Source organism: Pyrgilauda ruficollis, unplaced genomic scaffold (genome assembly GCF_017590135.1).
Source record: "Pyrgilauda ruficollis isolate IOZ18807 unplaced genomic scaffold, ASM1759013v1 scaffold188, whole genome shotgun sequence".
In the NCBI taxonomy this organism is placed as follows: domain Eukaryota; kingdom Metazoa; phylum Chordata; class Aves; order Passeriformes; family Passeridae; genus Pyrgilauda; species Pyrgilauda ruficollis.
Window position 1 is genome coordinate 618,074 of NW_024517873.1, and position 12,973 is coordinate 631,046.

The window sequence follows — 12,973 nt, forward strand, 5'->3', positions numbered from 1 at the left end:
TGTCGCCATGTGCAGTCTGTAGACAGAACGTCTCTCTGATGTGACAGAGCAGCTTTGCAGAGTTTATTTTTGTCTTGGAATTCCTGGGGCTTTCATTGACAGGTGGAGTCTCTCAAAATGCACTTATGTCTGAATTGTTATGGAGATTTTTTGAAATTAAAGGACTAATTTAGACAGTTTTACTCCTTTTAATATTTCCTGTGGTTCATTTATTAATAACTTGTTTATTTGGTTAGGTTGAAATTCCCCCCATTCCTTACTATATGTGTGAATATTCAGGTGACCTGCCTCTGTCCACTGATCTGGACAAACAGTTTGTATGTACTTCTGTGTGGGTTTAATGTTGGAAAATAATTTCTGACTCCTCAATGAGCCAAACATGACAGTAATTAGCTACGGTGCATGATAACAAATCTAGCAGGCTGGATCTCTAAAGGCCTAGGAGAGATTGGCATTGTTTCACTTTTACAAATGCATCTGCTACTGCTGGGAAGCTTTGGGATTATTCTCATCAGGATTTTAGTCAGCAAGATTCTTGTGTCCTCTGCCATCTCTGCAGCAAAGGAATTGCTCTTTGTGAAGTCTGTGAAATGTGCTGGTAAAATGCAAAGAGCTGCTCCTGTTTTGGTCAAACCTTAAACATACTAACATGTGTCTTTGCCTTAATAGTGTAATTGTTTTAATTAGTGTGAGGATACACAAACTTGCAGCTCAGGGGTTAATTAATGGGATTCTAATGCCCTTTGTTTTGTTTGTTTGCAGCTGGAGATTTACATTTTACATCATTTCTTTCTTCACTGGACTCGCTGTCCTGTATGATGTGAGTACACACGCAGTCACCTGCTGTTCTACCCAGCCTATGCCTTCAAGAATGGCAGAGTTTGTTGTCAAACATGCCTTTTCAGATCTTCTTCTAGAGGTTTTCCTGACAGGTTGGTGTGTATCCCCTGCATAGCACACTTAGGAGACCACAGACATACTGGACTGGGTTTATTTTAAGGACTCCAGAACCAAGTTTCCTCTTCTTCTGGCAAAGCAGAAGGCAGTTGGGATTGTGTAAAAGTAAATTTCTTCAGGGTAGGAGATAGAACACTTACCTAAGCTGGAAGCTGCAGGGCCTGTTTGTGTGTTGTCTCCAATACCTCTTTAAGGTAAATAAATTTGGCTTCCTTTGGAGCATGGACTGCAATTTAATAATTTTATTTGCTAATTTTGTTTTCCTTACCCAGGATGTGATTGATTCAGGCTCATGCCTCAGCCTTTTCTCTAATTTGATAAATAGTGAGTTCTCTTGATACAATTTGTACTGTCTTATCAGGCAGAAGTGCTAAGGGGAGCCATGGGTATGTTCTTGTCCCTGAGCTGGGACTAGGGCACTGGCCATCTGCTGCCTCTGTTTTCAAGGTTCACCTGACTCCTTTGCTGTGTCTGGTTCCCTAGGTGAGCTTTGCAAGTCTTCTGGTCTGGTCTGATGAGTTAAGTGATGCAAAATGTGCACTTCCCAAGGCAGCAGGCACAAACCCTCCTTGTGACCTCTCACTGTAACATGTGAAGGACTTTTAATTTACACAGACTTTCAAGTCAGATTTTAAGGGACTCAAAAGTATGAGGATTAGAGGATGAGCTAGCTGAGGAGTGAAGGTATCTGAACCCCAGCTGCAGTGTTCTGTGGATCTGTACGTCAAAACAGAAGACTGTTCTTTGAGACCAGCTCTTGAAATTTGGTCTGGATGATCTGCTTAGCATTGTACAAGAGCCCTGTAGCAACAAGGGACAAAATCATATTCTTCAGCATGTTGTCTGTCCATTATATGGATGAAATACCATTTTCACTTTTTGTGACCCATGTCTTTATTCAACACACATCTTAAAATTTTCACAAAAAAAGGGAGACATCCATCCTACAGACAGCACCTCTAGATCCTGTAGCAAATATGTTATTCTGCTACCTAAATTGTACTAAAATGACTACTTTAAAAAGAAGGACAAAGAACTAACATGACAGGACATGTATACCTGTGAGATTTTTTGACTTTCACATGTTTACTTTATTACCTGAGTAGCTTTTAAACATGTGTTTGTTGTTGTGAAACTCCCTTCTTTCTTTAGGAAAAAAGCAAGTGTTTAAATTCTGCATTAGTAGTTTTGGACTGATAGCAAAAACCTCTGCCCATAAGTCAGTGAAACAGCCTGTAACAAAGGAAAGTTATCTTCCAGTAGGCCACCAGGAATCAGCTATATTTGCTGATAATAGAGGAATGATGAAATTCAGGGATCTGGAGTTCCTTTGTAGCTTAGGTAAACAGTGTGCCGTAGTTGTTTCATGGTTTTTGCTTTGTGCTTTCTGGTTCAGTACCACACATCTCTCCTGGTTCTGCACATGTATTTGCTGTAAATTCTATTCCCAGCATCACTCCCAGTCAGCAGGGACTCTGTCTGTTCCAAGTTAGCCCTGCACCTAAACCCACTGCCTCCTGCTTTGCCTCTGTATCACCCACACACCAGCAGAGCTCAGTGGGACGAAGAAATGCTGCCTTCTTGCCTCAGCTCTGATATCTGGAGCCCTCTAGAACTTAAAGAAAATTACCGTCATAGGTGTGAGCATCGCTGTGTTCTGTGAGCTCTGGCCCAGCCTGGGCTCAGCTCCAGGCAGAGCATGCTCCATGCAGGGAGGACTCTTGGGGACTTTAGCTGCCATGTTTCTATGAAGGTTTCAAAACTGCCAAGTTCTAAACTACCAATTTATTGAACAGAGTAGGATCTTTTCAGAGGTTCATTACTTAACAAACTGCAGCATAACCTTCACTGTTAAAGAAAAAAACCACTTACCTGACACACCAGTTTTCAACCTTCTATCTACATTTAAGTGTTATTGTCTACATCACAGATACTCCTAATTAAATACTTGTAAGATTATTTTTAAATGCTCAAAACATCACCAACACCTCAAGCGTGTGGAAGACGGCAAAAAGTTGGGAGAGGTCTTCTCTGAGCTATTTTATTAGGAACGGCTAAATAGTGTGTGAGATTTCAGGCAAATAGCCACAATTTAGAAATGTCACAAGCAGATGCGAGTCCTTGTAGTGGAAATCTCTTGGCAATTGGATTCCAGACAGCAAGACCAGCTCTGCCTGTAATAAAACACAACAAAGTCGGTAGCAGTAAGAAACTAAAGGAATTAGAAACTGATAAGAAAAGAGCTCCTCTGATATTCTCACATACATGTTTCATTTTTGTTGCAGAAGCCTTGGCTTTGGGACCATAGAGAGTGCTGGACAGGATATCCACAACAGGTGAGTCACACAAGAAGGAAAATTGCTGTTACAAGTCTTGTATTGTGTTTCTGTATTTTTTGAAAATCAGATTATAATAGTGACAAAAAGAGGACACTGAATTAAATTCAGACTCGGAAGACCTAAGAATTCAAAGTCAGACCCTCATCTGGAGAGAACATCTTTGTACCTGGTATCATCTAATGCAAGAGAAGATGAATTGGCAAAGCACTTTGTCACTATCAAGCGAAAATGAAGACTTATGTTCCAGGGGTTTTGTCTGACAGTCAAAGCTAGAACAAGAAAGAACCCCTTGACTGTATGTGGAGGTTGCAAACCCATAAAGAGAAAAGTAATGCCCAATTCTAACAGTGTGAGGCACAGGAAATGTAACAGGACTAATGACTGAAGATTGAGGCAATGCCTTAGAGGACGAGTCTGAACAATCCAGTATTGCTTGAAGGCAAAAATTTCAGGGGCAAATCTGTAGTTCTGTGTAAAAATTAAACCATACAAACAAGTGGGGCTTGAATAGGAATGTTAGACTGCAAGGATCACTCAGCTCCCTCTGTCTTCTGCTCTGTACACTTGTGGTACATGTCTTGTCAAAAACAAGGGGAGCCTCCATAATGGCACACTGTGATGGACTGACCCTGGCTGGCCACAGTGTGCCCACCAAGCCCATTTTTCTCTCCCCTCCTCAAATGGAAAGGGGGGAGAATATATAGCAAAAGGCTCATGGGTTGAGATAAGGACAGGGAGAGAGCATCCCCGGTTACCATCACAGGTAACACAGGCTTGACTTGGGGAAAAATTATTTTCATTTACTGTTAGTCAAATAAGAGTAGTTTAACCCAAATCTTAAAAGCACCTTCCTGCACCCTTCCCTTCTTCCTGGGCTTAACTTCACCCCCACATTGTCTACCTCCTCCCCTGCACGGTGCAGTGAGATGTGGAGTGGGGGTTGTGCTCAGTCTGTTGCACCTTGGCTCTGCTGCTCCTTCCTCCTGCTCTGGTAGCAGGGTTCTCCAGCGGGAGACAGCTCTCCATGAACCTCTCCACTGCGGGTCCTTTCCACAGGATGCAATCCGTGAGGAATGCACTGCTCCATCGTGGCTCCACCGCAGGTGCTGCCAGGAGCCTGCCCCAGCACTACAGCACAGTCTCCACAGGCTCAGAGCTTCCTCAGGCCACATCCCCCTGCTCTAGTCAGGCTCTAGACCTCCAGGGACTGCAGGTGGATTTCTGCTCCCCGTGGACCTCCGTGGGCTGCAGGGGCACAGCCTGTATCACCATGGCCTGCTGGGGAAACTCTGCTCCAGCACCAGGAGCTCCTCCTCCTCCTCCTCCTCCTGCACTGGCCTGAGGGTCTACAGAGCTGTATCTCATATTCTCACTCCTCTCTCCACACCTCTCTTGTCCAGCAGTTTTTTCCATTCTTAAGTACATTGTCCTCAAGCCACTGCCACTATCATTCATGAGCCAGTGGCAGATCAATCTTGGAGGTGTCTGGGGCTGGCTCTGTTGGACTGGGGCAGCTTCTGGCATCTCACAGAAGCCACCCCTGCCCCCACCCCCCTACCAAAACCTTTCCATGTAAATCGAACACACACCCATTTTCCAACATTTGTAACAACCAGGAAAGACCAAAACCAGGGCTGGTCATATCCCACTGGCAAAAAGCAAGTCAAGGACAAACCTGTGTATTAGCAGGAACAACACACGTGTTAATTACAATTTCTACTAAACAGACCATGCCGTGTGCTACAGACAGTGACAAGAGAAACACCAGTTCTCCCAAACAGTCTGATCTTTGGGGGGGGGGGAAAAAATAGCTTCTGATCCAGAGCTTCTGTTTGGATAACCTGGAGTGTGACCAGCACATACCAGCTAGGGAGATGTTCATGTCCTCCCTGGAAGCCTCAGGGCATCCAGCTGTGCTTCCTCTTGTGGCCAATTGCTGGTGCTACAAAGGAAAACAAACTAAAATTTATGAAGGCCATAAATAACCAGTTGGTATTAGGGAGTACAATACTTCATGTTCCTTTGAAAATGGTTGCAAAGCCCCTTTAGTCATAGTAATTATTTATCAAATAGATTCAGGTTTAAGGAGGTCATATAATGCAACAACAGCAAAAATTGCTTGTTAAGTAATGAGATATTGCTGAGTGAGCTAAGCTTTCCATTTCCCATCTGTAAAAGCCCAGATAATTTACCCAAAAGAATGTGAATTAAATTTCCTGCTGGGGTTGGATTTTCCCCCCATTACTTTAATTAAACTGGAAAATTTGTGACAGAGTGCAGGGTATCTGAAGCATCTTCAAGCCTAAAAAGGGAATGATTCATTCAGCTACTCCTTTTCCACCATAATGAATTGGTTTATGTAGTTTTTAAAACTCTGTACTGTCTGCTCAGAAATCAGAATAATGCTGAAGAAATCCTAAAAATATTCACGATCTTCATGGTGGTTCCCTAAATGTTTGACATGATGTGGTAAAGTTGAATTTCCCCTGCTGTTGACTTCATCTTGGCACAGATGACATTTCATGAGGGAGTGTGTTGTTCAGTTGAACTATTTCCCCCTGTGGCTGCAGGAACCAGCTTTGTTGATTTGCTGTAATATTGGGTTTTCGCTGCCTGTTTTTGGTAGCCGGGGGCTACAGAGGTGGCTTCTGTAAGAAGTTGCCAGAATCCTCCTCCATGTCCAGCAGAGCCAATCCCTGGTGGCTCCAAGTTGAACGTGCCACTGGCCAAGGCTGGGCCAGTTAGAAATAGTGGTAACACCTCTGTGATAACAGATTTAAAAAGAAAGAAAGAAAAAAGAAAAAGTTATTGCACAGTTGTGTTTGCAGACAGAGAGGAGCAGGATGAGAACATGGGAGAGGAACAACTCTGCAGACACCAAGGTCAGTGGAGAAAGAGGGGCAGGAGGTGCTCCAGGTGTGGGAGCTGAGGTTCCTCTGCAGGCTGTGCTGAGGACCAAGGTGAAGCAGCTGTGCCCCTGCAGCCCCTGGGGATCCACGGGGGATGCAGAGATCCACCCACAGCCTGTGGGGATCCACGGGGGATGCAGAGATCCACCCACAGCCTGTGGGGATCCACGGGGGATGCAGAGATCCATCCACAGCCCGTGGGATCCTCAGGGGACGCAGAGATCCACCCACAGCCTGTGGGGATCCACGGGGGATGCAGAGATCCACCCACAGCCCAGTGGAAGAGGAGCCCACACCAGAGTAGGGGGATGCCTGAGAGGAGGCTGTGGCCCCGTGGGAGACCCATGGAGAGAGGAGCCCTGCTCCCGTGTTGGAGCAGCCTGTCCTTGGGGGACTGCACCCCGTGGAAGAGTGACCCACACCGCAGCAGTCTGGGAAGGACTGTTTTCCATGGGATGAACTCATGTTGTGCCAGTTCACAGACAGCTGTTGCCTGTGGGATGGACTCACACTGGAGAAGTTAATGAAGAACTGTTTCCCACAGGAGGGACCCCACAGTGCAGCAGGGGAACCATTCCTCTCCCTGAGCAGCAGGAGAAGCCATGGGTGATGAACTGACCATAACCCCCATTCCCATCTCCTTGCATCACTGGGGTATGAGGTAGAGCTGGGAAGGAGGGAGGAGCAGGGGGAAAGGTGTTTGTTTCTAAGGGCTTATTTCATTTCTCATGATCGTGCTCTGATTTTGTTAGCAATTAACTTAATTCATATCTCTAATTAGAGTCTGTTTTGCCCATGACTATATTTGATAAGCAGTCTGTCCTGGTCCTTAACTCATGAACCCTTTGTTATATTTTCTCTCCTCTGTCCAGCTGTGCAGGGAAGTGACAGAGTGACTTTGGTGGCTGCCTGGCATCCAGGCAGCATCAACCCACTACAGTTGTCTTTTGCCTTGGAAGGAGTTTTCACTTGCAGCCCTTGCACTAATGTATCTGATGGGTGTTTCCCTGTCTCTCCCTCTCTCACAGCCTCTCCAACCCTCCCTGTTCTGGTATTACATGCTGGAGCTCTCCTTCTACTGGTCACTGGTCTTCACCTTGCCCTTTGACGTGAAGAGGAAGGTGAGTGGCAGTCTCAGTGGAGGATCAAGTACAAACAGGACACAAGCTGAACACTTAGGAGAGTGACCTCTAAAAGTATGTGTATAGTGCCAGTCAAGGTTTTGTGGCACTCTCTCCTTGCTCGTTCACAGGAATTTTCATTCCCACTCATTGGCTTTCTCTACTCTGGGAAGTGGAGAACACCAACCCTGATACAGAAAGGTGCAAAGTACTGCAGAGTTCTCAATCCAAATTTAAAATCCAAATATAAAATTGCTCTTCTGTAGCTCTTCTAGGCTGCACTGATCATAGAGACAGGAAAAGAGGTGGTTCTCTGCCAGTGAAACTGCTTGTGTTCCTGGTGCCAGTGTCCCAACAGACAGCGTGCAGCATCAGGCCATGGCTGGTGGAGAGAAAGAATGTTCTTTGTTGTGAGATCCTCAGTTACACCATGATCTCTTAATTCCTGGGTCTCTTGGTTGCCTATATTTCTAGAATGCATTTGGTAAAATAATTACATGGGTAAGATTTGTATTGGGAGGTTTCTTAGTCACTAGGTAGAGAGATATCATTGCTACCTTCAGGAACCACGCTTGGACTGGGGCAGGAGGTGCATTATGTATTCTGTTCTCTGCTGTTCCCCTTCTCATCAGGATTTCAAGGAGCAGATAGTCCATCATGCTGCAACCATCTTCCTGATCAGTTTTTCATACTGTGCCAACTACATCCGCATTGGGACACTGGTGATGGTGATTCATGATGCTTCTGATTGCTTCCTAGAGGTGAGCCAGGCAGAGCCTAATCAGCAATGGTGCTATTCAGTCACAGAATGTCGTCCTAGCTAACATAGGCCAAGCACGGGGGTATTCCACAGTTTCTGCATGCAGGTTGTGTCATACCTGTCTCATTAACCCCCTGGAGTGTGTGCAGATGCTGTCTTGGCTGCTGTTTAATTGTTCTTTCTCCTTCCAGCCAACTAAGATATTCAATTACATGAAGTGGAAAAAAACTTGTGACAGCCTCTTTATGATCTTCTCAGCTGTTTTCCTGATCAGCCGCCTGGTCATTTACCCCTACACGTGAGTCTGCTGCAGTGAGGGGACATGGAGAAGCTGCCTTCTGAGAGACAGGACAATTATCTGGCTGCTGCAGCCTTTGTTCTTTGTCCTGGAGCATGTGTTCCTCCCCTTTGCACATGGGTGCTACATGGCTGCTGCACCTGCCTTGGGGTAGACAGAGCTGCTCTTTGGGTTCACAGAGCACTCCTGGAGCCCTGGGCCAGTGGCTCCATCCCATGTACTTCGGGTGGGGAACTGGTAGCTGGGATAGGTAAAGATGGAAGTGGCTGATCTGAAACTTCCTCTGTGACTACAAATTTCTGGGACTTAATTGTGGCCCTGTTAACAACATGCTTTCCCTCCACTGCAATCCCCTCTGTTTTGCAGAGTGCTTTATAACACCTACTATTACTCCATGGAGATATTCCAACCCTTCTTTGGATACTACTTTGTGAATGTTCTCCTGCTAATTCTGCAGCTGCTCCATATCTTCTGGTCCTGCCTAATTATTCACATGGTCTACAAGTTCATCCTCCAGGGCACGGTATGCATCAGTTTGTACTATCCTTTACATCACACGGGGAGGGAGGGTCCACCTAGACTGCTTGAGAATACAGGGGTCCATCTGGCATGGATTCCTTATTGTTCTATTGAATTTATACATGCATGTTTCCAACAGTGAGGTGGAAGGAAACTCAGTTATATTAGGGAAAGTTGACCAAAAAAATTTTTATCAATCGCTACAATATTGCGTCCACTTCTGAAGCTTATATTCAACAAAAATATGGATTGGACTCTAGGAGAGATGTCTGTGAACAATGCCAGTGACATCTGAGTAAAAATCCCAACGCTTTGTGCAGAGTGATTTGCATTTGTAACAAGAGTGAGAAATCAAGGAAGAGGGAATTGTCATGATTGGTGAGGTCAGTGCAGAAGTGTTTCCCTTATTGTACAGAATTTTTGATTACAATTGTGTTACTGTGCTGTAGATTTCACACAGTAGGTATTGCTGTCTAAACCAGCTGCCTGGGCTCTTCTTCCAGCAGTGGAGGGCAACAGGCATGCCCAAATTATGATCCATTCCATACTTCACCTGGCAGTGCTGCTCAACAGGCACAGAGCAGCCAGAGATGAGTATCTGAGCTGCAGCTGTACAAACTGAAATGGAATGCATCCCACATCCCACTCTTTCTGGCCTGTAGTATTTGCTGTGAGACCAAAGTGCTGCTCAGCATGAAATTCTTCCCAGAATCAAAGCTGTGACTGGCCACATGCCAAGGATGCAGTCCAAAGGTGACCAGTCAGTGCCTTGTGGGAAGTGACCTCAGAGCCCAGGATGATTTGTTTCATTAGTATCCAACTGAGGAATTCTGTCTTACAGGAACTGAGAGCAATCATTAAAGGCTCCTCTTTATCCTGATTGTTCCCATTTTCTTTATCTGCCTTCTCTTAAGGCAGCACAGAGCAAATTACTTGCAGATCAGGAAACAGGGCTGGAAATGAAGACACAACTTTTTTATTGTTTTCCTAGTTTTTGTGGGGGCTGAATTACCACTGCAGTTACTGTAGTGTAAAATGATAAGGTAATAAATAGTCTTATCAGAAAGCAAAAAACCATCAGGGAAGAAAATCCTGAAGCATATCCAGAATTTTTCCTATTTTATCTAAAATGGATATGCCAGATTTGATATAAAAATATATTTGAAAACTTTACTGCTCAGTAAAAAGCACAAAAGATTTGTCCTAAACAGATCTGTTTCAATGACCAAAGCAATATCAGCAAGCATACAGGACATTCTCTCTTTGACAATCATGAAACTTTTGCTGCAATCAGTTCATGTTCTTCTTGTGGGCCTTTCTGGTCTCCACGGTTTTCCTCTCTGGCTACAGGATAATCTTTACCACCTTCTCACATGATGTTTCCTAATCCCAAGTAATTAGAACTCAGCCTAGATCCTGAAGTACAAGTTTCATTCCCTCATAGAAGGAGCAGCTTTGTAGTTCCTTTGGGAATCTTGCCAGATTTAAGGCCTCAGTCACATTCTCTGGCTATAAATGGATATATTTAGAAATATTGACTACAATTTGTCCTTATGCTGCAGGTCCAGACTCCTGTATATTTCCTGATCTGTCAGTTCCAGAGTGATCCAAGGTGCAGGTTGTTCACAGCAGATACTATCTCCCACCCATATTGTCCTTGGAGGCAGATTGAATTCAGTGCAAATTTAGATTTTTACAAGTCCTGTCTGCATCTGGTTGTAGTGATCTCTGGAAAGAGCATGAGCTGAAATAGAGTTCTCAATATGATATGGGAGATCTCAAGAAGAATGGACAGCCATAAACAGAGACTAAATTTCTGGGCAGCACCTGATTTTCCCCTGAGCAGTTTCTAAAGCTGAGGTCACAGAAGGGGTTTGCAGCTTTCCTTCTGCCCAACAAGGAGTGTGACACTGAGTTTGTCCCCAGTATTGGCATCTTATGTGGCAGAGTAGAGACAGCCTGAGAAGCCAGGAAGTGCTGAGCTGCTTTTTTCTAAGCTGTCATTTTATCCCATTATTTCCTTTTTGCCTTCCTTTTAAGGCAGTTAATTAGATACTTACAAAAGTGGATTACAGGTTTCTCAGTCAATAAACAGCAAGAGGAAAAGCCTGACCATAAAACTGAATGTAGTCAGAGTGGAGTGGCTTTGCGTTAAGCCTTTGGGAAGCATGTTTCCAGCCTGTTCCAGGTGTTGTCAGCCTGCAGCCACCCAGGCCATGTAGGCAGAAGTTAGCTCCTTGTCCCTTTTGGAAAGTGTAAAAGAGCTTAATTAACTGCCTACCCCATCCTTCTCCCTCATGCTGATGAGCAGGGCAGCAATGTGGATCTCCTCAGGCTTACACAGCTGTCTTCAGTCCTGGGCATTTGTGGTTTTGTACTGCTTTGCAGCCTGTAATTCCTAATTTCAGGAATTATGTATATCAGGAATATGTATCAGGATCACAGATGAGATTCCATGAGACTGAAAGCAAAGAGGCAAGGAGAACATGTTCCCAAGGGTAACGTAAAAGCTGAAGGGACAGAGCAGGACTGTGCTGAGTGGTTGAGGCAGCAGGTGCGTGGTCAGCCTGTGGCTCAGCATCACTGCTGCTTGTGAAAACTGCTGCGTTTATCTGGCTTCTCACTCACCTGCCTTTGCAGATGGAAAAGGACATGAGAAGTGACACAGAAGAAAGTGACAAGGATGAAGAAAGAGATAAAATTAGAGAAAAGGAGAAAAATGGGATCACGTGTTTCAGCAATGTCACAAGCAACGGTTACATCCAGAGGAATGGATCTGAGCCCCTGGACAACAGAGCCCATCATGCCAATGGCCATGCCAAGGAGAGATAGCTGCTGTCCTGTGCTGCTGGCCTGGCCTCCAGCAACCCCAGGCCACCATCTGTAGAAACAGTTTTGCTCACTGTGTAGATAAACTGGAGTGCAATTGCAGTATTGTAGCTTAATTCCTGCTTCCCATAAACCAAAGTGTTTATAGTCAATGAATATTTGAAGGAAGTTTTTTGTCTTCCTTCAGTAAAAGCTTACTATAGGTAGCCTCAAAACAGATAGTAAGGGATCAAAGTGGTTTGACTTGTATTAAGACTGTACCATAATTGTTGTCAAGTGTGTTAATCTTGAAAAATACTTTAAAAATAAGAAGGTGGATTAACTCCTGCAGCGTCAAGTTTTACCCACCTGATGTTTGATAGGAATCTGTTTAGCCTGGATCAGCCTCTGGATTATTATTATGGCTGACAAGTGACAAATCTTACCACTGGGTAAGATTTGTTCTGAGAAAACAAGTGCCCTGTATACACTTACAAAATAAAAACTGAGCATAGTGAAATGAAAGTTTTTGGAAAGGCATAAGATAAAACATGTTCTTCTCAAAGGAAGTACTCTTTGTGCCAGTAACCAGTTTTGTAATGGTATGGATCTCAGTCCCTACTTATTGCCCCTAAGGAGGGAACTCCAAAGCCCAGGCTGGAGAGTCCCCACACAAATCACATTGGAAGAGCTGGGAGATCCAGTCAGCTGTTTCTCAACACTTAGGTGTTGGACTCGTTGATTCTTGTGGGTCTCTTCCAACACATAATATTCTGTAATTCTGTGATAATTGGAAGTTGGAAGCACATGTTCTGTACGCTGCGATTTGAGTGTATGATCTCACCTCTCTGCAGGTGCTGTGCTCAGGAGGGATATTGAAATGACTCATCATTTTGTACTACTGAATGTAAATGTTCTTTATAAATTACTTTTAAAGGTTTGATCATCTGGTCTCTTTTCTACTTATTTAACCAGCAGGAGGTAAACCTGGCTGGCTGCACCTTACAGGTGGATGTGTGATGAGGGAGACCCATGTGGGTGCCATTGCCAGGGGGAAGATGTTGCCCGCACAGGACACACAGCCACACTGAGCCATGCCAGTAAAGACCTGCAGCTGCCTGGTTTGTCTCCTGCTCAGTAAGACTGTGTTTGGCCCTGGAATAAAGGACAATGTGGGACACCCCTACACTAGACCTAGGGGCAGGTCAGGTTGCTTGGTACTGCCAGGACAATGGCAAGTCCAAGATGGCAACACTGGGGTG

At 44.7% G+C, this 12,973-nt stretch overlaps 1 protein-coding gene across 15 annotated transcripts in view; it reads left to right on the plus strand.

Moving 5' to 3' along the window:
• CERS4 (ceramide synthase 4) overlaps positions 1-12,654 on the plus strand; it is a 46,155-nt gene extending 33,501 nt beyond the window's left edge. For all 15 annotated transcript variants that reach the window (XM_041465331.1, XM_041465324.1, XM_041465332.1 and 12 more), the window contains 7 exons: positions 763-820; positions 3,243-3,293; positions 7,234-7,326; positions 7,959-8,087; positions 8,278-8,384; positions 8,751-8,907; positions 11,544-12,654. In XM_041465331.1, coding sequence (XP_041321265.1) covers positions 763-820; positions 3,243-3,293; positions 7,234-7,326; positions 7,959-8,087; positions 8,278-8,384; positions 8,751-8,907; positions 11,544-11,735 — 787 coding nt within the window. In that variant the 3' untranslated portion in view covers positions 11,736-12,654. The remainder of the gene's footprint in view (positions 1-762; positions 821-3,242; positions 3,294-7,233; positions 7,327-7,958; positions 8,088-8,277; positions 8,385-8,750; positions 8,908-11,543) is intronic.
• Positions 12,655-12,973: the final 319 nt, after the last annotated feature.